The 27,672-nt window shown below is 40.2% G+C and overlaps 1 protein-coding gene and 1 long non-coding RNA gene across 8 annotated transcripts in view; one reads left to right on the top strand and one right to left on the bottom strand.

Annotated features, from left to right (window-relative positions):
• ADD3 (adducin 3) overlaps positions 1-27,672 on the bottom strand; it is a 95,330-nt gene that overhangs the window by 21,855 nt on the left and 45,803 nt on the right. For 4 of the 6 annotated variants that reach the window (XM_048310958.1, XM_048310963.1, XM_048310961.1 and 1 more), the window contains exon 3: positions 5,326-5,549. In XM_048310958.1, coding sequence (XP_048166915.1) covers positions 5,326-5,520 — 195 coding nt within the window. In that variant the 5' untranslated portion in view covers positions 5,521-5,549. Of the gene's footprint in view, positions 1-5,325; positions 5,550-10,002; positions 10,293-23,075; positions 23,137-27,672 lie in introns of those variants that run through there. The other 2 variants (XM_048310962.1, XM_048310959.1) reach the window with 2 other exon arrangements.
• LOC125329268 lies at positions 20,189-27,285 on the top strand. 2 transcript variants are annotated; one of them, XR_007205114.1, is made up of 3 exons: positions 20,189-20,434; positions 20,980-21,237; positions 26,065-27,285. It is a non-coding gene; the product is annotated as an uncharacterized LOC125329268 (long non-coding RNA). The 2 variants fall into 2 exon arrangements; XR_007205115.1 differs by having other exon boundaries at positions 20,980-21,227.

A 27,672-nucleotide genomic window follows, 5' to 3' on the forward strand; every position in this document is an offset into this window, starting at 1 on the left:
TGCTGCACAGGTCGTATGATGAAAGCATGCAATTAAATAAGCTCTTGCAGAGAGAGGAGAGTCATGACTTCCCAGCAGGATGTCGGGAAGATGTCACAGAAGACAAAAGCCAGAGCAGGGAGCTGCAAGGCGAGAGGACTGCCCAGTGAGGAGGTCCTCAGGTGAAATAAAAGGTTGTGAGTCCTTTGTGGCCAAGAGGTGAGGCTCCTGAAGGATGTGAAAGGCTTTTGAACTTCTGAGAAAAGAGCAGTAAAAGCCAAAACATATGAGGAACTGAAAGGACTTTGATACTTTTAAGAAAATAAACTCCCCAAAAAGGGAGTGGTATTGCAAAAATACTGGATGCTCACTCGATACAAAATACAGTAAGCTAAACAACTGCAAAAGCTACGGAAAAAATAAATTACATCATCCTTCATCTCTGTCCTGATGGTTTGAAAATAACATAGCCAGAAAAAAACCCTCAAGTGTAGGTGGGATTGCTTGTTTTTGAGGAGAAAAATCTGCCTGCATGCTGCATACTAAGGCAGACCCCTGAATAGAAGAGTTGCTAAGCTGTATAGTTATCTCCCCACTTTTTTTGGGCAAGACCAGCTAGTGTGGGAGGCAGGGGGGTGTGTGCATATACAAGGCAGGAAGGGAGGCACAGTAGAGAAGTACATTTTTAACCTCAGCATAACCCCCCAAAATTTTGCAATCTGTATAGCTTGACCGGAACCTTCCTGCAATGGCAGTGTCAAGCCAGAATGGCCCTGAACAACCTGAAGAGTCATGATGGGTTGGTAGACACTCTCTGGATCCAGCATGAAATTGAAATAAAGCCTGACGGGATCCTGCCAACACAGAGCTCAACTTAAGAAAAAAATAAACAAGCTCCAAATAGCTGTGTTTTATATGTAAAAATAGCAAACACACATCCAACGGGTCTCAAGAAGCCACACAAAACTTCACTGTTAAATTAAAAACATATATTAGACATTTAAATTCCAATAACCAGGCATTTTTATGTTTACATGAAACAGCTGTTCCACTCATTGCTTCAGACACAACTTCTTACATCAGTAAAAAGAATGAAGTATATCTTATATAAAAGCATATTTTTGTATAAGAATGCATCCTCTTCAATTTCCACCCTCACCTGTAGCTTTCCTTCCAATACACCAATATAAAGGTATGTAAGGTACTCCTCAGTGCAATCTAAGCCCTGATCCTAATTTCCTGTTAGGTTACACACACTGTCCCGTTAGCTGAAGCCTGTAGTTAGCTTTTCTGCTGGGTGGATAATTGTTTCACATGGTCTCTCTGCACTGGAAGCAGTGTGGCATTGCTGCCTGCCTGCAGAAACATCCAACACCTTCCCTGCTTCACAGTGGCTGTGGGGATTTTCTTCCAATCTATATATTCATTCAGCTCCTCAGTGCTGAACTGGCTGTTCAGTTTTCACAAACACCATAACTGCACAACCACTGCCCTTTTTTTTAAAAAGAATGTTTTAAGAGTTTCTGGTTGCTATGGTGATGGCATCAGAGAAATGCTGGAAGGAATAAAGGCCATAACTAAAATAAGGGATTTGATGGTACAGCAAATATATTTTTGCTCTGTGAAAGACATAGTTACTCTGTGTAACAAGCAACATATGACTGTTTAGCATACAGGCAAAACTGTTTTTAATTGCAGACTTAAGTTGGAAAATATAAAAAACCCCAAAACAACCAACATATCTTTTCAGATTTTGGATATATTATAGTAATGCCCTAGGTTTTAACTTTTATATTTTTCAAATCCTGTGCTGCTTAGTGTGTAACTCTGAAGTTTCTTGAAGCCTGTTAATTTCTGCTCTCTTGTGCCAGGTAGACATAACAAAGCCTCTCTGGGCCTGCTCTTCAAGGACAACCAGATCATCCTAGGCCCAAAAAGAATAAACCAAAAGCCTCTGAGAGGGGGGCAAGCTGAGGGGAAATTACATCATTAAATGGAAGCATTAACTGGAGAATTAACCCTGATATGCAAATGAACCAAACCTATAAAAGTGTGAAGAACTCGTGACTTGTCGTCCATCTTAGGTCCAGTTTGAGAATAGCCTCTGGCTCTGGGTGTACCTTTGAAGGCCTTTCAAATAAATACCGACCTTACTCCCTTACTCCTGTCTAGATTCTGTTTTAGGTGGCCTCTCAAGGCATCAATAGTGCAAGTATCTTGGACCTAATAAGCAATAAAATTAGTCCACTGCATAAATGTAGTACCTTTCCTTTAAAAATAACAACTTGCTACCTGAATCCTCTGAAACTGAAGTCATTACTAAAATAACCCTAAATGGCTTTATGCTAAAGATTGGCCAGCAGTACTTCTGGATGCTATCAGGCTGCTCAGGCCCAGCTGATCTTAATTTCTTTCCACCTTTCTAACATACGCAGAACAGCAAATGTGTTCAGTTTATCAGATTCTCCAGGCTATCAGATGCTCAGGAGCTACATGCATATTAGGCAAACACATCTGAGAACTCAACTGATAATGTCAGGACATTCTCCATGGGCAATGGTCAGAGAACAACTCTGATTTGTTTAAGGTTTATTATGAACAGACTCGAAGACATTAGCAAACATGGAAATAGCTTTTCAGTAGCTTTTAAATTATTTAATTTAGGAAAGGGAAATTGCACATCAGAGAGGAGTAGTCAGATTGCACACTAGTATGGGCACCAAACAGCACATCAGAGAGATGCAGCAGCTTGATGTCTGAAGATGTGTGGTCAGGCCTGTAGCCCTTACAGGCCTAACAGCCCTTACTGAATAAAATATACTGTGGTTCCTGAAATATATTCTCTAATTTATTTTCTTGCTGAAGGATTTAGATTTTCCTACTTGAAAGAAAGAAAGAAAAAAGCTCATTAATAAAGCCAGATTAAATTAGTACCTAAGCTTCCTACTATGTGACACTGATTAACCCTTTAATTTTGGACCTTTGCTCACAGAAAGCGCATGTTCAAAGCTCACCTCAACTCCATACATGTTTGTGTACTTTTAAGACAGTTACTATCCTTGCTAGATACACTTAATATTTCCTAATACTTGCCAGAAGAGGAGTCAATGACTATTTCTTTGATCTGAATGCATTTATCAAGGCTTGGTGAAGATATGCATTTCTATATCTAAGACTCGGCAAAGATTTACAAGCAAAGCAAGCTCTTCCTTAAACTGTGTCTCATAACTTCTCTTCCTCTTCTTGTAAACACTTTCAAACTATATTCTCTCTGTCAAGTGGAATAGTCCAGAAAAGCAACTAAGTTCTATAAAAATGTCTAACACAATGTAATTCTGCAGCTAGAGAACAAAAACACTATGGACAACACTCATCAATTCAACCTGTGTTACACAGACTGGCAACAGGAACAATACTTTCTGTCCATTTTGTGATGAATTTTAAATTCAGGAGAACAAGGTAAATGTTTTCAGTCCCAGGAACTGGCACACAGCAACTGGAGCCTGGAAAAAATGCCGCACCTTTCACCCCCAAATTAATTACGAAATTCTCTTGGTGGACATTTGGAGACAGATACTGTATAAAAATATTTTCATTTCCTCATGTGAGAAATCACAGCAGAGTTCCTCTAAATTTTCTGTATCAGGAAAAGAGAGGATAAAAGGCGATACTTGAGGGGAAATGGGAGCTCAGACAACTCCTCTTCGTGCCTGATCACACACTCAGCTCCCATGTTCCCATTTCTCTGTAAGCCAAGCAGGCAGCAGGCCCCTGGCTTATTTGGACAACTGTTCCCTTACACAACAAAACCTTGCAACTTATTGGCAGCTCTGAACAGTCACTTTCCAAAAAGTGCTGGCTCAGCTTCTCTTGCAGCAGCCCAGCAGCTCTCTGTCCTGCAATCTTCTGTTAAAACAGCAACCTAAACTCAGGGGTTTATACCCTTCTTCATGCCCCTTCCTAAAATCTGCATGCTTACACTGCATCTAGTAATAAAAACAACACAGAGGCTGCAGCAAAAGGACATTAATTACATCTGGCAGACTTGGCAAAAGGTGCCCCAAAATGTTAATGAAATAGTTGTGCTCATCAGATTCAATACTGTCATCAAAAGGACCAAAAAAACGATCCCCATAAACAAACCCAAATGATCTCTCCCACTTATTTTTATCTGTTAGGCTGAAGATTCAGTCTTTGCTTTGAGTCCTGGCTGCTCATAATGCGAGTATTTGAACAGGAATGAGTAGACTCTGATCACATTTTACAACTGAGTATTTAACATAAAATTATAATGATTAAAATATTATGCAGTACCTCCTTATTTTCTTTATAAAAGAGCCTGGCTGCAAACCCAAGCTTGCACAAATTGACTTGAAAAATAATAAATTCCTTAGTCAACAGGTTCACATTATACTCAAAGCAACACACAGATCCAAGAGACACTCCACGACAACACTTTAGCAAACAATCCTGTTATTCATGGATGACTATAATAGGGTGATTACTAACAGCTGTTTGCAATCTCATTACATATGGAAAAGCTTCAAAAAAAATTACAGAAGCACCCCAATTTACAGAGGAACTGAAGACAGAAGGATCTATAAAGCTGCTTAGCCCCTTCCCAGTCCCATTATCCTCAATACTCACATTACACCCGGATACCCCCTAAGATCACCCCACAGGCCTTACTCATTCCCTACGGCTTCAAAATACTAAAGGCAACAGTATTACTTTCCAATGTATTCATCAGGTTAAACTCAAAGAATACAAGTATTAAAATATAAATTAAAATGACTATGAGCGTGGTTCAATAGATTTAATAGTTTTATATGTAGTCTACACAAGTACTCAACTTACACAACCAGTAGATGAGCGCTAATATGGCCAAGTAGGGGTACAGTCACCCTCAAGGACATAAAAAGAACATAGTCTAGCTTTTAAACAAACTTAACCCAATTATAAATGTTAATTAAAGCATTCCTGATGCAAATGATAGGTTAATATTCAAACCCAGAAAGCAGAACACCACGTAATGCCCTAATTTGTTCCTATTTGACCGGTGACTCCTTCACTCTCTTCCCTGCCCCTAAGTTTTAATTAGGAACCCTGCAGCCAGCCACATTTTTCTGTAATACTGCAATGAACCATAAGAATATAAAGTATCAGGACAAAAAACAACACAATAAAGGCTGCTTGTCCACTATGCCAACAAAATGCCACATAATCTGTTTAGTGACTTTTCTTAAAAGATGGTCCAGAGATATTCTACCTAGCATTTGTTGCAGTGACACAGATTTCTTTTTTTATAACACCCTTTCCTTTTTACTCCCCATTAATGGCACTCACAGGGCTCTGCAGTATCTGAGTGACCCTCTTCCTCTGCTCCATCATATTGAAGTCCTGTCTCAGGTCAGGGGACATGTTTCTCTCCCGGAGATACTCTGGGTCATTCTCATTGATGCGATCAAAGTACCGCTCTTTGTGAGGCATTGTGGCCGGGGGAGGAGTAGTGATCACCACCTGGCTAGCATCAGCACTCATGCTTCAGCACTGTGTATGGAAGGCTTCCCCTGAAACAAACAGAAAACAGGGAACAATGTTAATTCAAAGGAGGGCAGTGCATACAACTTCCAAGTCTGGACACAACTAAATGTCCCTCCTCATCTCTGCAGATCATCTAAAATGAAAGGAGAACAAGTGAATAACTACCACAATTAGAAAATTTAGGAAAAATTCTAGAAAATTGTTTAAAAACCATTAGTAAGTTCTTTGATAGTGCACAACCATCTCTATTCAAGGTAAAATAAAAACCCAACAGCATACAATTAAGAATAACATTTGAAATTACCATTGTGCATTTTATGACAAACTTTCCTGTATCACTTTAAACTGCCCTTATCACCTCCTGAGGTTTTTACACAGCTCTCCTTCCTGAGCTGTTCAAGCAAACACCCAGAAGACAAGGCCTGCTTAATATCTGCTCAGAGCTCATCTCCCAACTTGAATGAAGAAATTCCTCAATTACAGCATTTTCAAAGCATCTCATAACCCCAGCTTAAATAAAAGGCTTCAGGACATTCAAAGACCACCAGGGAATTTCCACAGGGCTCCAGCTGGTGCCTGCTCTTCCATGAGACACTTAAGAGATGTTGAGGGAACTGCAGAGAAGGTAGCATGTTGGGTTACATGGCATTGAAGCCACATCCACGGCAAACAGCTGAGCTTTAGCTTTTCTCCTTTTGTGTGCAGTTGTATGCAAAGATTCTCACTGAAGCTCATTACGTTAGGAAAAGAAAAAAACAACCAAAAATACTTTCATGTATTCACCGTAAAAATCTCATTAAAAAACCTGATAAGCATTGTGTAAACACAAACAGAACTGGATCAAAAAGAAGCAGACATCTGAATTTTCATACAAAGAATCAGGCTCAAAAGCACACTCAGGAATAGCATTCCTCAAAAGCTACTGAAGAGGGACACTTTCTCAGATTTAAGGAACAAAGAGAAACAGGATTTGAAGGATGAGATAGTGTATAATGAAAATACGTTTTAACATGCAAATATCTACAGTCAATAATATCTTTAATATAAAAATATTTGCATGCAAAAATATTTGGTATGTAAATTCACATCTTCAGAGGAAAAAACCTCAAGTCAAGCAGCGTTCAACAGCATGTTTTGACATTCTGGTATCAGCGGATCAAAGTGTCCTTGCTCTGTGGCACAGTTCACCCATCCCTCATTTGTGTCACTGCTATTTACCATTAGGGGTATTTTGTGAACAGTGAGCCAACGTGGAGCATCTGAACTGCTTCCACTATAATCTCATGTATTTCCCACGGGAAACACTGGGCAGCCCTGTTAAAACCAGCTTCAGCACAACCCAAGCCCTCCTTCTGCCGGCAGCAAGTCCCTTCAGTCCTTGTGCTGCACCCTCTGCTGTGCAGACACGCCACGACCCAGGCTGGCAGGAGGATGCAAATTGGTTTTCAGCCAGTTTCCCACACTGATTCCCAAACGGCTTTGCTGACACCTGCAAGGGAGAGCACAAGGATGAAATCCTGGGGCACTGCAGTCCTGTGACCAAGTATGAAACTCCAGATAGAAGCCACCTACAGAGCTGGGAAAGCATTACCAGGTAGGAGCCAAGAAAACCATGTCTACGCCTTTCTTGTATACTACAAATTATGATAAAATTTGGGATTGAGAGGAAATAAAACAGTTACTACAGGTTTAATTGGTCTTGTTCTTTCTGCCATTTTTTTTTTTCCAGAGAGAGAGAAAGAAAACATCATCTGGGATGCAACATCATCCAGCTGCACACACAGAGCTCCCAGGAGGTACGAGGTACCCGGCATGCTGGATGAACCTACCATGTTCTGGGATGCATAATTCACATCCTGGAGACAAGCTCCATGAACTCTCATGGCTTCATTCCAGAGGCTGTGGTAACATATTGGTGAGTTTTGCATTTGCTGCTTGGGTGCAGGAGTTCATTCAGCATTTGCTGACTGACTGCTGGGAAGCCTGGTATGTGTGATCAGTTTGGGGATGCTGGGGAGAAAACAAGGACCTTGCTTCAAGGAAGTGAGAGTTTGGGAAAAATCTGGTGGAAGTATAAAAGGAGCTTAAGTTTTTCTAAATAATTAACTCTTGGGATGGTGTCTGGGGATCTGACCACTGCTCAGCTTAGAAAAAATACGCTTATAAATGCAACCATGTCTTATGTCTCCCCTCCTCTGCCCTGTGTGTACTTTCCCTTTCGTACTTTCTCTTTCTCCCCTGCCGAAAATGGTGAGGTTTAAGAAGAAAAAGATAAAAAGCATCAGGAGAAAACATAAGACCATGAGATCACTGGCTAAATGCCATATGGTATGAAGAGCTTGAGACCAGATCTGTCAGCCTCCACTGTTCTCCATCTGTGTTGGGGTAAGAACCTCCATCTGAGCCAGAACAGACACCTTTTCAGTGTCAGAACAAACGCTTCCCAGCACCTGCAGGTAACTAAAAGCAGTCTAGAAATGTAGATAGCAAGAACCTTGCTTGAACTGGTGACCAGCTGTAACTCCTGCCCTTTCCCTCCTTCCCAGGAGTTGTCTTATCTGACCATTTTTTCCCCTAAAATGCTCCTGAATCCTTTTAACCCCAAGCAGGAGACTTGCTCAGCTGCTGATCGACTCAGTTGACTGGATCAACTACACGCATGTCTGAACTTCAAAACACATTTATTGTTATTATTATAGGTTTATAGGACATAATTAGTTCAAGTCCATTACTTTACAGTTCATTCTTACAGTGACAGAAAAGCCCATTCATCTGTAAAAATGGCACAAATGTGACTGGCAATACCCAAAATCCAGAAAAGAGATTTTTCTAATTGCCTTGGACTTTACTTTTTCCTCTTTCCTTTCAGCCTGGTTTGTTACCTCTAGCCATTAAGATTACAACATTGAAGTCCTTGTAGTACAAAACCCCTCCATTACTGAACATAATATGGGAGTTGGGTCCAGTTGTTCTTATTAGATCTGGTTCAATGCCTGCCCTGTTGAGCCCAGGCTGACTCTCATATAACCCCTACTGTTTCCTGGAATATTTTCAAACAAATCAACCATTCTTTTATTATTTATTTGCATCTTCTACAGACTTTTTTTAAATTTTTTTTTTTTTTAAGAAAGGGGATATTTGTTTAAAATGCTGTCAGCTTTTGGGAACTAAAAAATAAGTATCTTCTTCTCAGCATAGAACCAGCAATAACACAAAAATATTTACAGAAAATCCAGACCTCAACATCTATGAATTGTGACAGAGGATCCTCTCCCCCACCTTTTCTTTTTTTGTGTGTGTGTGTGCTACTTGTGCCTAGAGAAGAAACCAACTTTGCTGCAAGGCTACTTTTGGCTTCCACCCCCTCCAATGATGTTTATGAATTAAAGAAAGTGAGGTACCACCTTCCTGTACAGTACTAATTAGCATTTCTTACACATGCTCCAGAGTGGTTACAGAGACTAAGGCACAGGTAGAATTGAGAGACCCTATAACAACAAGACACTATATCTTGACTGGTCAGAAAGGACAAACATACACAGAGAAGTCAAACATAAGCAGATCTGATTCTATCTTGGTGAGAGCCATCACTCTTGCTCCACTCAGACACACATTCTAGCCCACATTTTGGCCTAACATGCAGATGCTGACACACTAAAGAGAGATGCAAAGCACAGAGAAGAGCAGTTTTCCCATAGATGGTTCAACTGCTCCAATGTGGGGCCAATACAAGAAGAGAAAGTCAGAATGGATACATTTTTGTTACACAGAATCCTCACCTCCGCTAAAAATACTTTTAAGGACCTGTGAAACAAAAAGGCTTTACGAGCTCTTGCTACAACGTAACTTGTTAATTTAACACCACTTCCCCCTCCTAGTTCTGCCCTCCCGGTTCATGCTGAACTGAATTCTGATACAAAAGAAAACAGGTCGTGCCCTCCCATGCTTTGATGCCTTATATAGCTCATGGGCTTGGCTTCCATATCCTGTTCTGTATTTCATACCCGTAACTGGGCTACAGAGAGAAAGTAGAACATACCCCTCTGTCAGGAAGCTGTGTATCTCTCTACTTAGGAGTAAGTTTTATTTAACAAAAGCTTTAATTTATTCCAGGAACTTGGGACTGTTGATTTTAGGTTGCAACATTACATCCTGAGCATCCCCATCTGACACTTTGTAAAGTCTAAGTAACCTGCTGTGCTGCTTTTGTTGCAATAACTATTTGCAATGTCAAATCACAAAACCAGCTCAAAATAATAATGAGGTCAGAGAAACAAGAAGTACTAAAGTAAAACAAAAGTGCAAGAGGCCAAATGTGAGGAAAATTTATATTGAGAAAGAACCCCCCAGAAAGCACTGACTTGATATATTTATATCTTTCATAATGTACTGAATGTATATAAAAATAAATACCACCAGACAGAGTAACAGAAAAGGGACCAAATTATTAGATCACCTAGCAACAGAACATTAACCTACCTTTTATGCTGATCTTTTCTGGCTGGTTTCAGACATCTCCATTTTCTCTATGCAGTGCAATCCATCTTACTGAGAGTTCCCAGCACTGCAAACCAGCAGTGTGTGCACAGCATCATTAACTGGTGCGACTGATTTGGGGTCTGAGCACTCGAGCTGGACTGCGCTGCATCTGAGCGGTTCCTTTCTCAGGAGCACGTTGAGCTGTTCTGCTCCTGCAATTTCTCGCCTGCTTGTTTTTAAGGAACAGTCTGCTCTTTCTCTCCCCCACCCCCCCTCCAATATCTTGTCTGCCAGGAGACTTGTTGGAAGCAAACTGGGCGTCTCTTGATCTCAGTTCCAGCCTCCCTATGAAACAGGTTCCAGTCTGAATCAAAGACTTGGCTTTAGCAAACACTGTCAGCTACGTACGTCAGCTGGCAGCAACACACACACTTCAGGAATATGGGAGAATGCTTGAGAGGGATGGGGAAATAGGTAGGAGAATATAGACTGAGAAGAGGGTCACCAACGCTATTTTCTGGACTAGAAAGTCAATTGTTCATCCTCCCTCCCATACATTTTAGTGATGACATAGAAATGAATAATTGCAACTCCTCTAAGGCAAAAAAAAATTGGATAAGCACCTCAAAATTAAATTCATTCTGAAATTCACCTGATGAGGACATCAAATACCATAAATATCTGAGCTGACAAATTTTCTTTTCCTTTTAAAATGTTACAATGGATTTGGGATTTTCTTACTTTACACATTGTTCAGGTGAGTAAGATGTGTGTTCAGACATTAGCATTTTCTAAACTCATTTTGTGGAGGTGAAAATACCTAGGTAGCATTTGTTCAAAATTTTATAAACTCATTTTACTAATACACAGTAATTCTACACACTAACACTTAAGCCAAACGACACCCTTAAACTGACACAAATTAATTTGCATTTAAAAATTAAAGTAGTCATACCTCCCCCTAACCTGCCCAGCCATTCAACCTCTCTCCCTTTAACACATGTTCAGATTCACACCAGCAAATGCTTGTAAGGGTTTCTTAAGGTTTTTTTGTTTTTTTTTTTTTTTAATGGATTAATTTTCAACTGTATCAGTTCCCCTGCCAGTTAACTGCATATCTACATGAATGCTTGTTCTGAAATAAAGATAATGATGATACAGGAGTGTCTAATACCATTTCTTGCAGTAGCAATGCAGCCATAAACAATTTGTCATACTACAGCCCAAACTGTTTACTAATCAAATAGTCTAATCCAGCACTGCATATTTAAGTCCCTCTGCTTTTAAACACAGCAAGCTAATAAAATTATCATCTCTTTCAGACACCACATTAAAGAGACTATATGGCAACAAGACACATTTTTTCCTAAGAAATAAGCACTTGAGTACTTTTATACCTTGTTTCTGTATTGCTGTGTTAAATCTAAAGCATTATTTTTTCCCAATTATATGGTGTAATGTTGAAGTCAACACAAATAGTCAAGTTGTGCAACTCACACTTTATTCAGTGTAAACTGGAACTGAGCCAGACACACTTATTGTCAAGAAGTGAGAACTAAGTGGGTTGCTGACAAGCACACAGAATATGAGAATTTGAGGCCTGTAGCTTTACCTTCAACTGCAGGGGTGATGTTTTTTCTCTGTTAAGGAAGGCTTCTTGTAATGCACTCCGCCTGCAGCAGGTGCAGTCTGCACCTCCACATTTGCAGGCTGGCCTGCCAACATTTTTTAGCACAAGCAGTGGGGAAAAAACTTCTGGAGCTTAGAATGCTGGTTTGATGCATCCAATATGCTCTACCACATGGCCATAAATGCTATTTGCATGTGTTGAGTCTCATAAATGAACTTGCATGCTTAACCCTGTAGACCCAAACTACTTTAATCATTCACATTTTGCTATTCCTTCAATGTTGCGTGAGTTTTTCACGGAGAAAAAAGGGAGGAACCCTTGATAAGCAAGTTATCCAGTCACCCTTTTCTGAGAGTCGGTATGATAAAAGACAAAACTGGTCTGAAAAGCACAACCCTGAGAGTTCAGATCTAGGCTCCACCCTGCCCACTACGGAACCTCTTGTGCCAAGGAAAGGCAGTACATAACTGGGCTGTTGCCATCACTGCATTGTGAGACACCTGAGCAGTCAGCAGTGTACAGGTTTCCTCATTTCACTCCATAAAATGTTCTCTTGTTTTCACAAAAATTGTTAAGATTGCGCAGACAATACGAACATTTTGAGAATACAATGTTCTGTACACAAATCATACAAGTCAGAATAAACTCAGTCACACAAGCAAACTGATTACAGATAAGTAGCAGAGGAGTAATCCAGAGCTTATTGGTGAAACAATTCACGCAAGTGACAATAAAAAGCACTTCTTTTTTATTTTTAAAGACTTGCCTTTGCTTATCTACATAATCATTTGTGCTTAAGTTACCTAAAAATATTTCACGAGTCAGTAGACAACAGAGAGCTAAATTAAAAGATTACATTCTGGTACCACTTATCCGTATTAAGCTGTGAAAGTAGGCACACACATAACCCACACACATCGACAATGGCTGAACAATGTCCCTGTGTCATTTGAAAAACATGAAACCCGGGTTCCTCCACAGTATAAACTAAGAAGTTCTCTGTAAAAAAACTTAACTGGAAAAGCTGATTGCAGCCACAGCCTTCCATATTTTGCAACACTCTCCCTCTCTTGTAAAGTCTCCAGCTTCCTCTGGTGACTTTTTTCTCGGGCTGTCCCTGACCTGCACAGATGCAGAGGAAAATAATTCCACTTTATATGCAGATCTACATAAGGTTATGGAGCAGAAGAAACAAGTCTGTCATGTAAAAATTTTTTTTTAAATCCATTGATTCACATCAACCTGGATAGAGCCATTTGGAGTAACAAGGACTACTCCCAGCAGCCTGGAAGAGCCCTGCTGGGTCACTGGTACAACGTGTGACATTGGAGAGCAGGACACCTCTTATCGATCCTGGGGCACACGAAAAGCCTTTGTGATTTATGGCAGTTTCATTACCCTGAGAAATGCCATGGCCAAAGCAGCTGCCTCCTGGGTTTTGCTGGCGGGTCAGAGGCTGTGACGGTGGGCAATCCAGATGATCGACACAAGGCAACTGCTGGATTTTACAAATATTTACATGAACGATCGATCTTGTGTATGGCAGCACGCAGCCAAACCTTTTTATAGCCCAAATCCCCTGGAGCTCCTCTCTCTTCACATCAAATCCTGACAGCTCTGTGTAGACACCATTTAAGACCACCACCATGCACTTGACCATACAGAATTGCAGCTCAACGCCCTCCATAACTCACAAGTGAGAGCTGGGAAACCTGGCCAACAGCTAATCTCAGTAGGACATTTGTAACTGGAAACTTGAGGAAAAGATGAAATTGTGCCAGGTCTTCGATCATACAGTCTTCAGGACAAATCATATCTTCATTAATATTATGCACCACACCCTGAACAAGTCTCCCCAGTTCATCTTGGGATCTCTGAATCACTCTGCCATAAATTTTATATGAAGAGCAATAACATAAGTCACATTAATACACCAATATCAGCTTGACTATGTCAAAATAAATTGGCTAGCCTCACAAAAAAGGAATTTTAACATTTTACTGACTTATACATCATTTTCACATTTAACAGAAAACAAGAGCATTTCAAAAAAGCTAATTTATGATAGGTATAGTTAAAAACTCAAAATATTTTAAATAAAACAGCACAACAACATATATTGACTTCGCATAAGAGGAGGCTTAGTTGGAATGTTATGGCTCTTTTAGGGTTTTTAACTATCATTTACAAATAGTAATTTTAGGGATTGATGGAAGTGCGAGACAAATGATGCCAGCCAAGCCTAGGCCTGATTGTGCAGCAATCACATTGCCACTGATTGGCCATGAGCAAGGAAAAAAACCTTAGGTGTTGTGAGAAAAGAGCTATCCCCTTATTCTAGCAAATGCTTAAAAAAGGCAAGCTCAAACTGAGGTGTAGAGGGAAGGCTCTGTTAATAGGACTAAATCAGCCATGAGATGGCATAAGGGACAAAAAACTGTAAATAACTATTCACAGATTATGCTGAGAGTGTCTTTTCTCACCCCATTCAAGACTCGAAGACTTTCTTTTTTCTCCATTACCAAAATTAGTTTTGCCTTAGCATAAGGAACAATTTTTTCCCTTCCTTGGTCCATTTACAAATAAATGTTTGTGACTGTCAAAACATAACATGAGAAAAGTTAGCAAACATGCAGAATTTGATGGAGGTTATAGTTGCATCCCTAATACTTACAAAATCATCATCTTTAGAGGACTTAGGTTAAACATACCTTATGCTACAATTTTTCATGTTTTCCTGGCTGCCTCGAGGCAATCCTGCCCCTCCCAGTGCACGTGCTTCAGTCCCCCACCTCTGAAAATGCCATTCCCTACTTGTGCTAAGCACACCTCTCCATGAAGCTTGAGTCTGCAGTGGTTACACAAAGGCATCTGGGTTAAAAATAATCTGGGGGTGGAGAGCAGGGGAAAGTGTGGAGCAGAGCAGGGCCACAAGGGCCTGGCTGCCCTACTCAAGAGTTCAAAAGGCAACTACTTTATTAGCTGCGTTCACAGCATGTTGCTTTAATTATCCTTCCCAGGGAAATCCCTAGGATTTACAGTGGTGAGAAACACTTTTTCGGTATGTAGTCACATGGTTAATATTGTCTTCAGCTTGCTTGAAAATAATTAACCCCCTCCCCCCAATAAACTACCCAACTAGCAAATGCAAAAAAGTTTCATTTGCATTTAAAGTTTAAGCTATATAAATATGTACATCAATCTCAATTGACTTGGCCTGAATTTGACCTCCTTCTTGTCTCTGCCACCTTTTACTCACGGTATGAGAAAAGCAAATTGAATTTAGAGAGCCAAAGGTCTTCCACACCTTCAGGAATGGAAACTATTCCACTGAATTTCAAGCAAGCCTAACTGATGGCTGAGGCACTTTGGACTTAACCACAGCACTGAACAGAGAAGCAGATGTGCTCAGAGAAGCAGCCAGCACATCCCTGAACAAGTGCTGAAGATTTACTAACAAAAGCTTTGGTAAGACACACAGTGAGGAGTAGGGTGAGTCAGCATCAAGCCCAGTAGTATGAGCAGTATTTTTAAAGTCAAAAGCAGAATATATAAATATTTCATAATTAGGTTACTATTATTTTCCAGGGCAAGCAAGCAATTATCTACTGTTATCCTGTAATTCTCCTCCTCCATCGTTAGTTGTAAGCTCTGGAAACTTGGATAAAATAAAAGACACTCCACAACAAACTACTCTGCTATTACAGAGCATGGATGCACCCTGGCATGCTACACAAAATCATGGGGACTTGCACACATCTCTGATTGTTCCTAGAATGGAAAACCAGCTGACATCGGACACTTGTCCTAGAGAGTTAAACCATCCTCTCTTTTGATCTCAGTTGCATGAAGCATGAATATTTCATATCTAAAGAGGAGATGGTCCAACATACTGGGAACAGAACTTCCCAGCAGCCAGTGGTACAAGCAATCATCCACCCCAGACTGCTTCAGAAGACACTTACTTTATACTACAGCATTGTCATGCAAGTGAAGAAGAGCTTCCTGGTTTCTCCTCTAACCAGGGACTTGAATGAACTGCAGCACCAGTAACTCAGAATTACAGTTGCAGAGACTCTCAGTTATAATTTTGAAGGCATGTGCAGCCTTTGATCAGTCACATGCAACACTAAAGACTCTCCCTCAAATCCTTCCTCAAACAATTCTTTCAATTTTGACTTCTACTGGCTTTTTTTGTTTATAATTTCAAGAACATTCTGAAGCCAACAAATATATTAGATGGATCTGTCTCCTAGATAAAACTAAATACATAAGAATTGTTTTATTTTAATTTCCAAAGCTCATTTGTAAACCTGGCCTGAAAATGCTACTTGCTTGTTTGCAATTAAACCCATGTATGTTTATATTGAGTGGAAGTATCTGACATATTACCCATGGGCTGAAGTTCAGAGCCTGAGATGTAGAGGCAAATTCTTCTCTCAACCATAACATTAAGAATTAAAAGGAACAAATTTAAAAATCAATTAGCAATTTTTAGAAAAATGACATTGTGTTCTGAGTTTTGGCAATGCTTTTTTTTTGAATATTTGAATAACTCATGGAACTCATCCTAGGGAAACAGCATTCCAGCTTATACTATAAGAAAATTACCGATGATACAGAAAAATGTCTGAGGATATAGAGCTTACATCTGCTTGATAAATAAAGTAATGTATTTTCTAGGTCTTTCAGGTTTTTTTTTCACTTTTGTGTTGGGTGCTTTGTGGGGTTTTTATAAACATCTGTAAAGACCTAACACTGTTCGAAGACTTAAAGATCTCCGTATAAGTGGAAGAACATACTAAAAAAATACCACAGAACTTGATTAATAAAGTGCTGAATAATAAGCGATTAGATGCTTGCCAAGAGCTCCTTCATGACAGCTCTCACAGACGTGCTGGAATGCTGTGGAGGACGACACTGACCCAGGGCAGCCAGAGCTCTGCCTTAACCACAGTGGGGATGAGGAGGAACCACATCATTCTTTGGAACTCATTTCTTAATCCAAAGAGGAAAAAAGGAATCTGCAGGATTAATCTGGTCTCAGGAGTCTGGAAGAGTAGGAGTAGGTGCTCCTTTTAGAGTTGGCAAGTATTTAGATTTTTTTTTCCTTGTAAGATGTGTTGCTCTAACTTGCTAATTTATTGCATTATTTTGGGCAGGGAGATAGCTGGATTTCTATTTTTATCTTAAAATTGAGTGATGCTTCCAGTGTGCATTGAAACAAGCATGTAAGATACCATTTGTGGGTTGCTGTGGGTTTATAATTTTGTTCTTTTTAATTCCCTGGCAAATTGCTATGGAATTTTGATTTCGGCCTGCCTCACCAGTACATGTTCTCTCTCTGTGATAAATTATCAAAACTAATCAAAGTTTGTACTGCAAAGCAGTCAGTATGATGCAATGAAAGCATGCAAAGTTTTGTGCTACATGAACAGACTTTTTCTTGAGACTTCTGGCTTCAAACTCAGAAAACTGGAATTCATAATGAGAAATGCTCCTACCTGGCAGACAACCCCCGCCCCTCAGAGAGTGCAATTATACAATTATGCTGGATGAAACTTGAAGAAAGGTTTTCATTACATCTATCCTGTGTTCATTTTCATGTCATATTCAATGTGTTGTTTGTAACTGTGTGATATTGGACTGGAAGACCAGTGGTTTCTAGAAGACTAAAATGGACAGTTTAGTTTTTTGAAGTTATTTTTAACCATCACATTCACGAGGCACTGGATGTGAAGCATCTGATGTGATACATCTGATATATAAATAGCAAAACACGAGAAATAAGTAAACAAACAAATCCATCCCTTCCTGGCCGCTCCTGGCATGGTGCATGCCTGGCTGTCCAAAAGTAAATCAGCAGCCATCCTGAGCTAAGAGCACATTCCACCTTTTCATTCTCTGTTAGAAACTATCACCCTCAACAGTAAGCTCTCCAAGTTGGCTGTTTTATCCTTGTATCCACAAAAAGTAATTACTAAGCGCTGCCTTGTGTAATTGTGACGGCACTTTCACAAGTTCAGAAACACAATGCCTTGAGGTTACTTGTCTATTAAAGATGGTAATATTTTATACACCTAGAAGGTTTTTGCCCTTTTTGTAGCAAAGTATGTTTTAGTCTTGAAAACTGAAGAGTTTGTCTCTTGATTCTGCAAACTTGTGATGGAGTTCCATTAATTATCTACACTTGGACATTTTTTTAGTCAGTACCCTATTATGAGATGGACTGAACAACTTGTACTTCAAGTACTGAGGTTGCTGTTTAAGTACTGAGGATGCTGCTCAGCATCAAAATTCTACATCTTTAACCAAATCTCAACTCCTGTAAAGCGTAAGCAAATTATGTTTTTACTTTTGTACCAAGTTGGGCTTAAAGTAACCAATAGGTTCAAAAGTTAAGTGGCAGGAATGAATACATGCACAGCGTGATCAGGTAACATCTCATCTTCATAGAGCAGCAGGTGAACAAGCAGTACCTGGACCTCTCTCTGACCTGCATCATGAGCCCAGACACAGGTTCAGTCATTTAAAATAACCTCCCATAATAATTAAGCTGAGCCTGTGAACAAGCGTAATTTTGCAAACATGGACAACCAAAACGGACTTGGATAATCCTATAGAAGAGCCAAAAATTTTCTTTCATCTTAATAAGTAGCTTTTGTGGCCATGGTGGGAGTACTTCCTGAAACATGAACAAAGCAATAGGTATGTCTGGAAATTTAAATTAGTATGGTAAGTTTAAAAACGCATGAACCCTCAAAGCATACTAAAGACTAGCCAGTGTTAAAACTGGTATCTATAAATAGCATAAGTTCATAGTTCTGAAAGGAAACCAGCATTGAAAATTCCCCAAGTGCTGGTGAGCAATGACCCAAGTCAGTTCTACCTGAGCAATGAAAGCACTTAAAAAAAAAAAGAGAAATGTACTAGTAGGAGCAGAATAGGTTGAATTCTCTTTTTTTGTGCCTTCTTCTTCCATTTCCAATTGCATCATTATCACTAACAGAAAGATAAATCAATTCAAATAATGACACTCAAGTGATCCTATGTAAAAAAAATAAAAATGAGTACCACATTTTCATTGCTATTCTTACTTCTCATCTGACCTCCTCAGTACAGCCATGAAAAAAACAAGGGGGAAAAAAAGGAGGAAAAACAGAAGACCAAACCAAAAATCTGAACAAATTGCTGCATAGGCTGAGAGTATCAGTTAAGAAATATAGCTGCTCTGAAACATTTAAAGAGAATACAAAAGGGCCTCTACAATAGTATAACCTTTGTCTCTGTCTGCCAGCATCACAGTTTACATGGTTTCCATGGCAACCCTCTGCAAACATATGAATGTGCTTGTTGCATTAGATGTCGAACAGAAAATCCTTTGTGGCAACTCTGGAGGGCCATGGCCAGTGCCAACCTCCCAGCAGAATAATGCCCTTCACTATGCCTTGCCCAGCAGGCTCATGACACACTCGCTCACATGGCACAGCTGCTGCCCTCGCTTGTTTTTCCCCAACTGATTAAAAAAAAAAAAAAAGAAAAAAGAAATATGTGCACATCATAACTATTAAATATTTCCTCCTTCATGGAGAGCCTGTTTTGCTTCCATCAAAGTGACAGCAAAGTCTTTGGTTCTGGACACTCAGGTGCAATGCAGGAACTGCTCAGTGAGGACTGACTGGGAGGCTTCCAGCAGGCTTCTACTCAGGGCATTGGGAATACATTTGCATATTGAGTAGATAACTACCCAGGAAGGGGATGCCACAATTCTTCATTATTACATGCTTTGAGAAAAAACACATTAAAACATACACATAAAATCTCAACATGAAATAGATACACCAGTGCAGAAGATAAAGCTCGTTTCATCACCTTGTTATTCTTCATCATGGAAAGACAACTGACCTACAAATAACTCACTGGATGGGCTCCTCCTCCAGCCCTGGAGGCAGGAAAATTCTACCCAAGACAGTCTCAAGTGTTATCAGGAAGGCTGGTTTCTTTTTTTTTGTTTTTAGGGGTATGTGTGCAAGTGAAAGCTGAGGAACTAAAAAACTGGTTTCTGCTTTACAAAAGATGAGTATTGCTACTGGCAAACATCTGAATGTTGTGTTCCTTCTGGATTTTCTCGAAATTCATGTCCACTATGCAGCTCTACATATTTTACCAGCACTGAAATTTGAGCGCTTATACTTACAGTGCACCTTTAAGACCAGCAACACACATAGCTGGAACATACCTTGCTGGTAGATTAAAACATTGCCCTACATCCTTATTCCTCTGGAAAAACAAATTCTTAGTACAGAAAGTTAGACATTAGAAAAAGGTTCTTCCCCCAGAGGGTGGTTGAGCACTGGAACGGGCTCCCCAGGGCACTGATCACAGCACCAAGTCTGACAGAGGTCAAGAAGTGCTTGGACAATGCTCTCAGGCATGTGGTGTGATTCTGGGGGATGTTTCTTTACAGGGCTAAGAGCTGGACTTGGTTTTTGTGGGTCCCTTCCAACTCAGTTTATTCTGTGATTCTGGGACTGTAATTTCTGAGATGTCAATGGCATAATCTACCTAACTGCTTACAGATGTGCACAGCCTCAGGGAGGACGAGCCTCAGGGAGGACGACACCTCCAAACGCTACATTTAAGATCAAAACGTTCAGACCTCGCATGGGACATGAAAGCCTGCCTGTGCCATTCCATGAAAAACTGGGGAGGCCAGCACCTTTCTGCTTGTGACCGGACACTTCACCTGCCATTCAGCCATTGCCAGCCACTCTTACTGTCACAGCGACAAAAATCAGCAAGGTAACAGTTTTGTCTTAAAAGCTGAAGAATGAAGGAAAACAGATTTTGTACTAGAAAGAAAAAACAAACCGAACACTTTTAACTCTGCCAGCTCTCTGTTTCTGTGTTTACTTCTTCCCCTTTCCCAGAGACAGCTCTGAGAGGAAGCCCTCCCTGCTCCCTCCATGGCCACCCTCACCTCACACCCACCACCAGCCCAGGCCCCCACGCACCAGCTGCCAAATTAACTCTGAGGGCCGCCAATCTCTCCTTTTAGCCTCGCCTGCACAACACAGTAACGCAGGGGTCACTCAAAGCCTGCCTTGTTCCAATGCTCTAATAACCCATTGTTCCCCTGCGGTTGCCTCGGCTAGATAAAACGAAAGGCCGCGTTTTCCGAGGGTAAGCGAATTCCCACCGCCAGCCAAGGGCTCGGCCTCACGTCGAGGCCAGCCCATCCTGCGGCTTGGCGGGGAGATGGTGGGTTTGTTTTTGTTAGTGGGGGCTTGCAGGAACATCTGCTCAGTGAAGGGATGGTGTGGGTCTCACTGCCACCTTCCCTGCAGGGCTGTGCAAAGCCGTGTTTGCTCCCTCCACACATGGCGGTCCCTGTAAAGATACTGCATTGACAGTCCCACGGCTAAAACCTGCTGGATGTTTATAACCTGCTCCCTGCCTGAAGCTGCAGAAGGATTGAAAATCTAATGGTTGCTCTGTAAGTTTCCGAGGAGAGGGGAGCATAGCACGGGCTCAGGGCAGAGAGCCCCGACAGCAGGGCTGAAGCACCCCCAGTACCACATCCACCAGACTCCAGGTAATAATGTGTAAGTACTGGGATGGGAGAAAGGACACAACAGGCAGAAATTAATCCAACAGTACAGGAAATTGTAAGATTGAAAAGTCACTTGTTTTATATTTTCACCACATCCTCTCGTCCAATAATGAAGTTCACTGAACATCATTAACATTCCGCTAATGAGACATCCAACTGCCCAGAACAGCAATAACGAACGTGAGCTCTGTTTCCACCAAATCTACCAGAAAGATTTTTAAGGGTCTGCTTTCCCACTGACATGAACACATGACTCCCATTAGCCTTAATAAAGGCAGAGTGCATTCAGAGGGAGAGAAATTTCCCAAGGTTGCGTAACTGAACTGCAGCATGCTCAAGACACAGTATAGACTGCTTAGAGAAGCTTGAAGTCCCAAAACTACAGGGACAGGCCAAATTCTCCCATTACTTCCCCATTAACTTTTGTCGTAGTTCAAACTTCCTTGCTTTAGGCCAGTGAAAGTACTCAAAGCCTTTTTTATGACAGAAAAATGAAAAAGTAAATTTTTTTATGGAAAAGCAAATCAGACAGTGGGATGTTTAGATTCTATTTTTAGGCTGAAAAAAAATGTAACTTCAGATATGCACTTTCTTTATCTTAATGCATTGTCCCTACATACTATTCTTGACTCCATGATGTATAAATTCTTACTTTTGTAACAATGCAAATTTGTTGACAGGATGACAGGTTAAAGTTTATCTTTCAGGCTGCTTCCCTTGCCCCAGTCACAAAAATCTAGTTATGTCAATTTATGTCCCTTTCAGTGCTCAGTGAGGCGAGGAAATGGACTGGAGTGCCAGAATGTGGAAACAATGCAAAAAAAACTAATGCCAGAACTCAGTATCTGCCTCCTAGGCTAAGCTCTGCATGCCCTCACAAAGCTTTGGGATTAATACTGCATGTCTCAAAACTGTGTTTAAGAAAAACCTTCGTTCCAGATGTTGAAAGCATGATTAATCTACTGAAAGTTAGAAGCTTTTTTTTCATCTCTTCTCCCCAGTTTATGTATTTTAAAATACTTGGGTACTTTTTTTTTTGGATACTAGGAAATTGAATTTAACAGACAATTTAAAACTAGCTGGTCATGCCTTTATCGTAAGAATCTCTCTGATGTAATTGAAGAAATTTGATGCAGTTGCAGTATATATTAATGAAGGCTGCCTCATGCACTCGGCTATAGCTTTAAATGAGAACAGACTTCTCTATTATCTATCACACTGCAATGACTAATATGGGAGAGTTTCTAGTCTACTACTACTCACACACTATAAAAACCCATTAGCACACATACTCACAGAGGCTGAACTACTTTGATACAGTAAAGGGAGCTGAGGAACTACAGCGCAACAATTGCCGCGACTGTGAGACCAGCAACGAACTGTTTTAGAGCCATGTGCTAAAACACATCAAGATTACCTACCTATAAAAAAACCCAAAACCAACAAGTAAAACAACAACCCAAAACCAAACTCAACCACAAACCAAAACATTCAATTTATTTTATTTCACAGACTTAAAACCTCAAAGGTACAGGGAACCATGGTACAGCAGAATCAGCCCTGTGCCCCATGTGGCTGTGTTCACTTTAGCTGCCAACATATACTCAAAACTCTGAGCCCAGTCCTACTGAGTCTGGCATTCTCCTTGGCTTAAGCAGAAGCAAAATCAGATCTCATTTCCTAAAAAAGAAAAAAAAAAACCCCAAAACCAACAAACCCCCAATCCATCCCATAATATGCAGAATGGCCAATGCTAACAGACTCATTTATGGATACATCAATACTAACTATAGTGGGAAACTCCATTCAAGCACAGAAACTGTAACTCACCAGTCATGTCACAACACCGAAGATAAAAATCATGCAGGTCTCAAATAGAAGACACTCAAATTACAAGACAACTTTCTGCAGCATCCATCCCCAACCATTCTATCAAACACACAACTGCAACAGCACAAAGCATCTTTATGAAAGGAATAAAAGGCTCTTTAAATGCTCCTTTTATTTTTTATTGAATGAACCCACTCTTACACAAAGTTCACTCAACGATGTCTCGAGCTTTAGTACTGCCAAATCCTGTATTTCATTAGTCAACTATGGCTTGTCAGTCACATACAGAACAATCTAAAGTATTTATTAACTGCATACAATTTCCTCATGTAGCAGGTCAGGTGGTTGTTGAAGACACTGAACTTATTACTATATTGATAAATGTAGCTGTCAGGAAGACAAGAATATTTTCACTGTTACACCACAACTGACCAAACACTTCCCTGCTCCGAGTCACTGGCAAAACCCAAAGGGAGTTAAAAACCAAAGCCACAGACTCCTCCCAGCCACAGTGTTAGTTTCAGCAGTTTCTGTAGTTGACTCTTCTCACAGAATCAGTAATCTTTACTAACAGTGTTCCTCCCTCCAAGGAAGCTCACTGCACCACACCTCCCAATTGTTTTAGAAGTACATATATACAAAGACCACAGTTAAAAAAGATATCATCAGACATGGCAAGTCCAGAGAAATCTTGTCCTAAATATTTTTCAAGCTTATTCATAAGAAAAGGGTGGAGAAAGAAACCACAGCTAGAAGATTCACAAACATGAACTCATTTACAGGTTTGCAAAGCAAATCATGCCACCAACCTGTCATGTAACCCACAGGAAAACACAGTGCAGACTCTCTGGATCAAGATACTCACTGCTGGATGAAATTAAATTGCCCAGCTACTATATGAGCTCCTTAAAACTGGTTGGGTTTTTTGCTACTCCTAATCTCTCAGTCAGACAGGCACTAGATTAAAGTGAAGGCAGAGCAGAGAACAATCAGTTTCTAAACTTTAACAACTTCTTACACTCCAGGGCAATTAAGAACTCTATTCTCATACACTGTTTATTGCCTTGAAAGGATCACCTGTTGGTTACTGGTCATAAAAACAACTGCAGCTCTATAATTCCTCAAATATTTACTAACAAGATACACCAGAGTGCAAACCCCAAAACTCTATTCCTGATACTCAGACCTTTCTGTTCAAACACAAATTGACAAAAAGACCTTCTGGCAAAACCACTCCAGAATGCTTTTACACTTTGGTTTTGAAGTACAGATCTGCCTTTTTTTCCCTCCCTGTAACACCACCCACTGTTCCAAACAAATAAGTAATCCAGTGTTGCACAGGAATTTTAATTGTTTCCGTAACTTCTGCTACCTGCCAAAAAAGTACTTAGTATGACAGATATGGAAAAGGGTGTCTATGATACATGTATATTTATAATAAGATATGAAAATATATATGCATATGTATAGCATACAACTTATGTAATAATTAACTTTTGTTCAGCTATAAAAACTAGAAGCCTTTTAAAGAGCCAACCTTCATTCTATGAAGTAACAGCCATGATTTGAGTTACTGACTCTCTGGCTCAGATTCACAATCAAATTACTACAGCTGAACTTCCTGCATACCACGTGAGCCAGACTTGGGCTGGTGTCCCCTTGCGTGCTGTTAGCTATGACAGACAAGGTCGCAGCGGAAATCCCTTGCATGGAAGGCTGAAAAACTAGGATGTAAGGATGCACGCCTTTGTATCTGCTGCAAGGACAATCTCTGCAGCAGCCTCTGCAAGAGTTTGGCCGATGTGGGTGCTGAGACTGAAAGTTTGTCTCCTTTCAAGAGTTGTGCAATATTTATTTATTTATTTATTAAGATCTTGGTTTGTCAATCCTTCCTCACTCTGCACAGTATTTACCACAAATAATGGCCTTGGTTTCAGAGGGACCTCTGAAATACTCATCTTGTGGCACAAGGAGTTGCACAACCCAAGCTGGTGGGACATTTTCAGCATATTTGTACAACTTCATTTATTTAGTTATTAAGACCAGGTCTTAAAACAACAAAATCTTTTTTGAGCATTTGTTTAAACAATCCATTCTAGGTACGAGACTATTTATAAATATACGATATGCAAATACTGTGTGCTAGTAAAATACCTAGGAGAGTTGTAATTATTTTGGCAAAAGAGCTTAGAGATCTTCCCCTGAGTAAACTGCATGGCAGCATAAGCCTACTAGTAGGGGAGATATAACAATTCCATAAAACAAAAGCTCATTTAAAACAGTTTAATAAACAAAGGGGAAAATATCTGTTGCACTTGCATACTGGAAGCTCACAAAATATTATCTTCAACAATAGGTATCATACATTTTTCCACTGATTTAACAACTAAGCCCAGCATGCTGCAGCTTCTGACACCATTAGGGCTTAGAATCTACTTTCGACAGCATTTTTTGATTTGTGATGGGTGGTTTGTTTTTGGATTGTTATGGGCTGGGTGAAGCCTCGAGGCAGACATGCAGTCCTGTTGATAACATATGTGTTTTCCAACCCCGTGATAAATTTCCCATAACTGCTGGCCTGGAACATGACTTTCAGCAACTTGACTGTTTCACATTTGGCTAAAGCAGCATCAGTCCATTTTGTATAATAGCTCCAAGACTATACATGGAAGACAACCATTTTCCTAACATATTGCTTTCAGTGCTCAACTTCAGACTCCAATTTTCAGAAAACAATGATTATGGCTTCCAGAAATCCAAATCTCTTCAAACAGACTTTTTTCCCAAGCTGGAAAACCAAAGTCAGAAATCACTTTTGGAAGATGCACCTGGAATTTAAATATCAATGTCAACAGTGCTGGTTGTTACAGCTTAGGAGAGGTTTTATTTTGTACGCAAATCCTAATCTACACATACATTTCAGTACTCCTACATTACTCCCACTGAGGTCTGAGCTGTTTTCAAAGCCTTAAAACCTTGCCTTTCACAGCTGCAAAGGAAATGACAAGAGAAGAAAAACACAGCCAGTGCATATCAGCAATTAATTCCATCCACAACTGCCCAGCTGTTTGCGCACGGAGGAACTGGCCTGTTTCCCCTCCGAGCTTTGGCCACTGAAAGCTGATATGGCACTTTTGGAGATGTGGGCTGCTGGTAACGCGTCAGGAATGCGCGCGAGATCACTCGGAGCTGAAGGAGAAGAAATGAAATCCAGACTGGAGTGCTGAGTATCTGTGTTATGAGGATAAAGTTATCTGGGGGAGAGGGCGGTCGAGGGGGGAAGCGGAGCCGCCAGCAAAGCCAAGCTCAGCATGCAGGACACAACCATCACTGGCAGAGACAAGGTGGGATGACCTCAGAAACCTGCACGTCTACATCAGCTCTGCCAAGGTGCTTTTACGTTGGCTGATGTCAGATTTGGGATTTGGGGGAACTTTACAAAAGCTGTCACTTTCACTTGGGATCGCACTTTCCCAGCAAAGTTGTTATAGAGACTCAACTCCATCTGTTTGAGAGTAAGACTTATTAGTAAGAAATTACTACTTATTGGTAAGTAATCTCACCAATGCTTGCAGCCTTGAAGCTCCAGAACTTAAGGCAGAATTCAGTCCTTTAGAGTCTTTTCTATGAATGAAATTCCCTTATGTCATCCTTGGGATTTCAGGAAAGACCTTGAGTATATAAAAGGGGGATGCTATTGATACCATCAACAAACTCACCCTGCTGAGCCCTGGAAATTTCATCCCACTCAAAGTCACCAGTTTACATGAGAAGCTCATTTTTTCCTCTAATATATTTTAAAAACAAAAACAACATGTATTTTTTTTCCTCCCTCAATTCAAGCCAGTCCCCATTTAAAAATTCCAAATTGATTCCTTCTTGCTGGGTAAAGCCATACACAGCAAAACACTTCTAATATATATTACTGGCATTTTTTTCTTCAGCTCCAATACCACCAGTAAAAAAGAGCTCCTTTGATCTTTAGTAGCAGCAGGTCACCTTTTCACTGGCTGAAGCACTCAATCATCTGCACAGGTATTCAAAAGAATGACACCAATAGGGAAGTATTTTCACTTGACCATTTTCAAGACCAGTACCCATGGTAAGAAGTAACTATCACAGGGCTATTCCCTTTATAAGAAATCAATGAAGTACCAGCTTGTGCATGTTGCTGAATAAACTGAGTCTGCTAAAACTACAGGCTTGTGCCCCAATGTGTGGAAAGAAAAACATTCTGCAGAAATAAGACTGTAATATCATGTCCATACAGTAATAAAAAAAATGGGAGAAAAATATCCTTCTAGCAAACAAGATTGATGAAATATTTAAACATTACCTTTTTAAAAAAGGATCTCTAAAGTTTAGAGCAATGCTTCTGAAAGATTGGTATAATCTCCAAAACCATTATACAAACATGCAGCGTTATCATTTGGAAAATACAAAAGCAGAGGATCTTCAGTAATTTCAGCTTCCCAAGGAAAGTAAATCCAAATCCTATGTTTGACTGGAAGAGAGGAATTTGTACAAATGGCTTAAAATACCATCTCTTTTTTCTCTCTTGGAACCAATGACTCAATAAAGGGTAAACAGAGGCAGC

The sequence above is a fragment of the Corvus hawaiiensis genome, chromosome 8 (assembly GCF_020740725.1).
Source record: "Corvus hawaiiensis isolate bCorHaw1 chromosome 8, bCorHaw1.pri.cur, whole genome shotgun sequence".
Classification (NCBI taxonomy): Eukaryota; Metazoa; Chordata; class Aves; order Passeriformes; family Corvidae; genus Corvus; species Corvus hawaiiensis.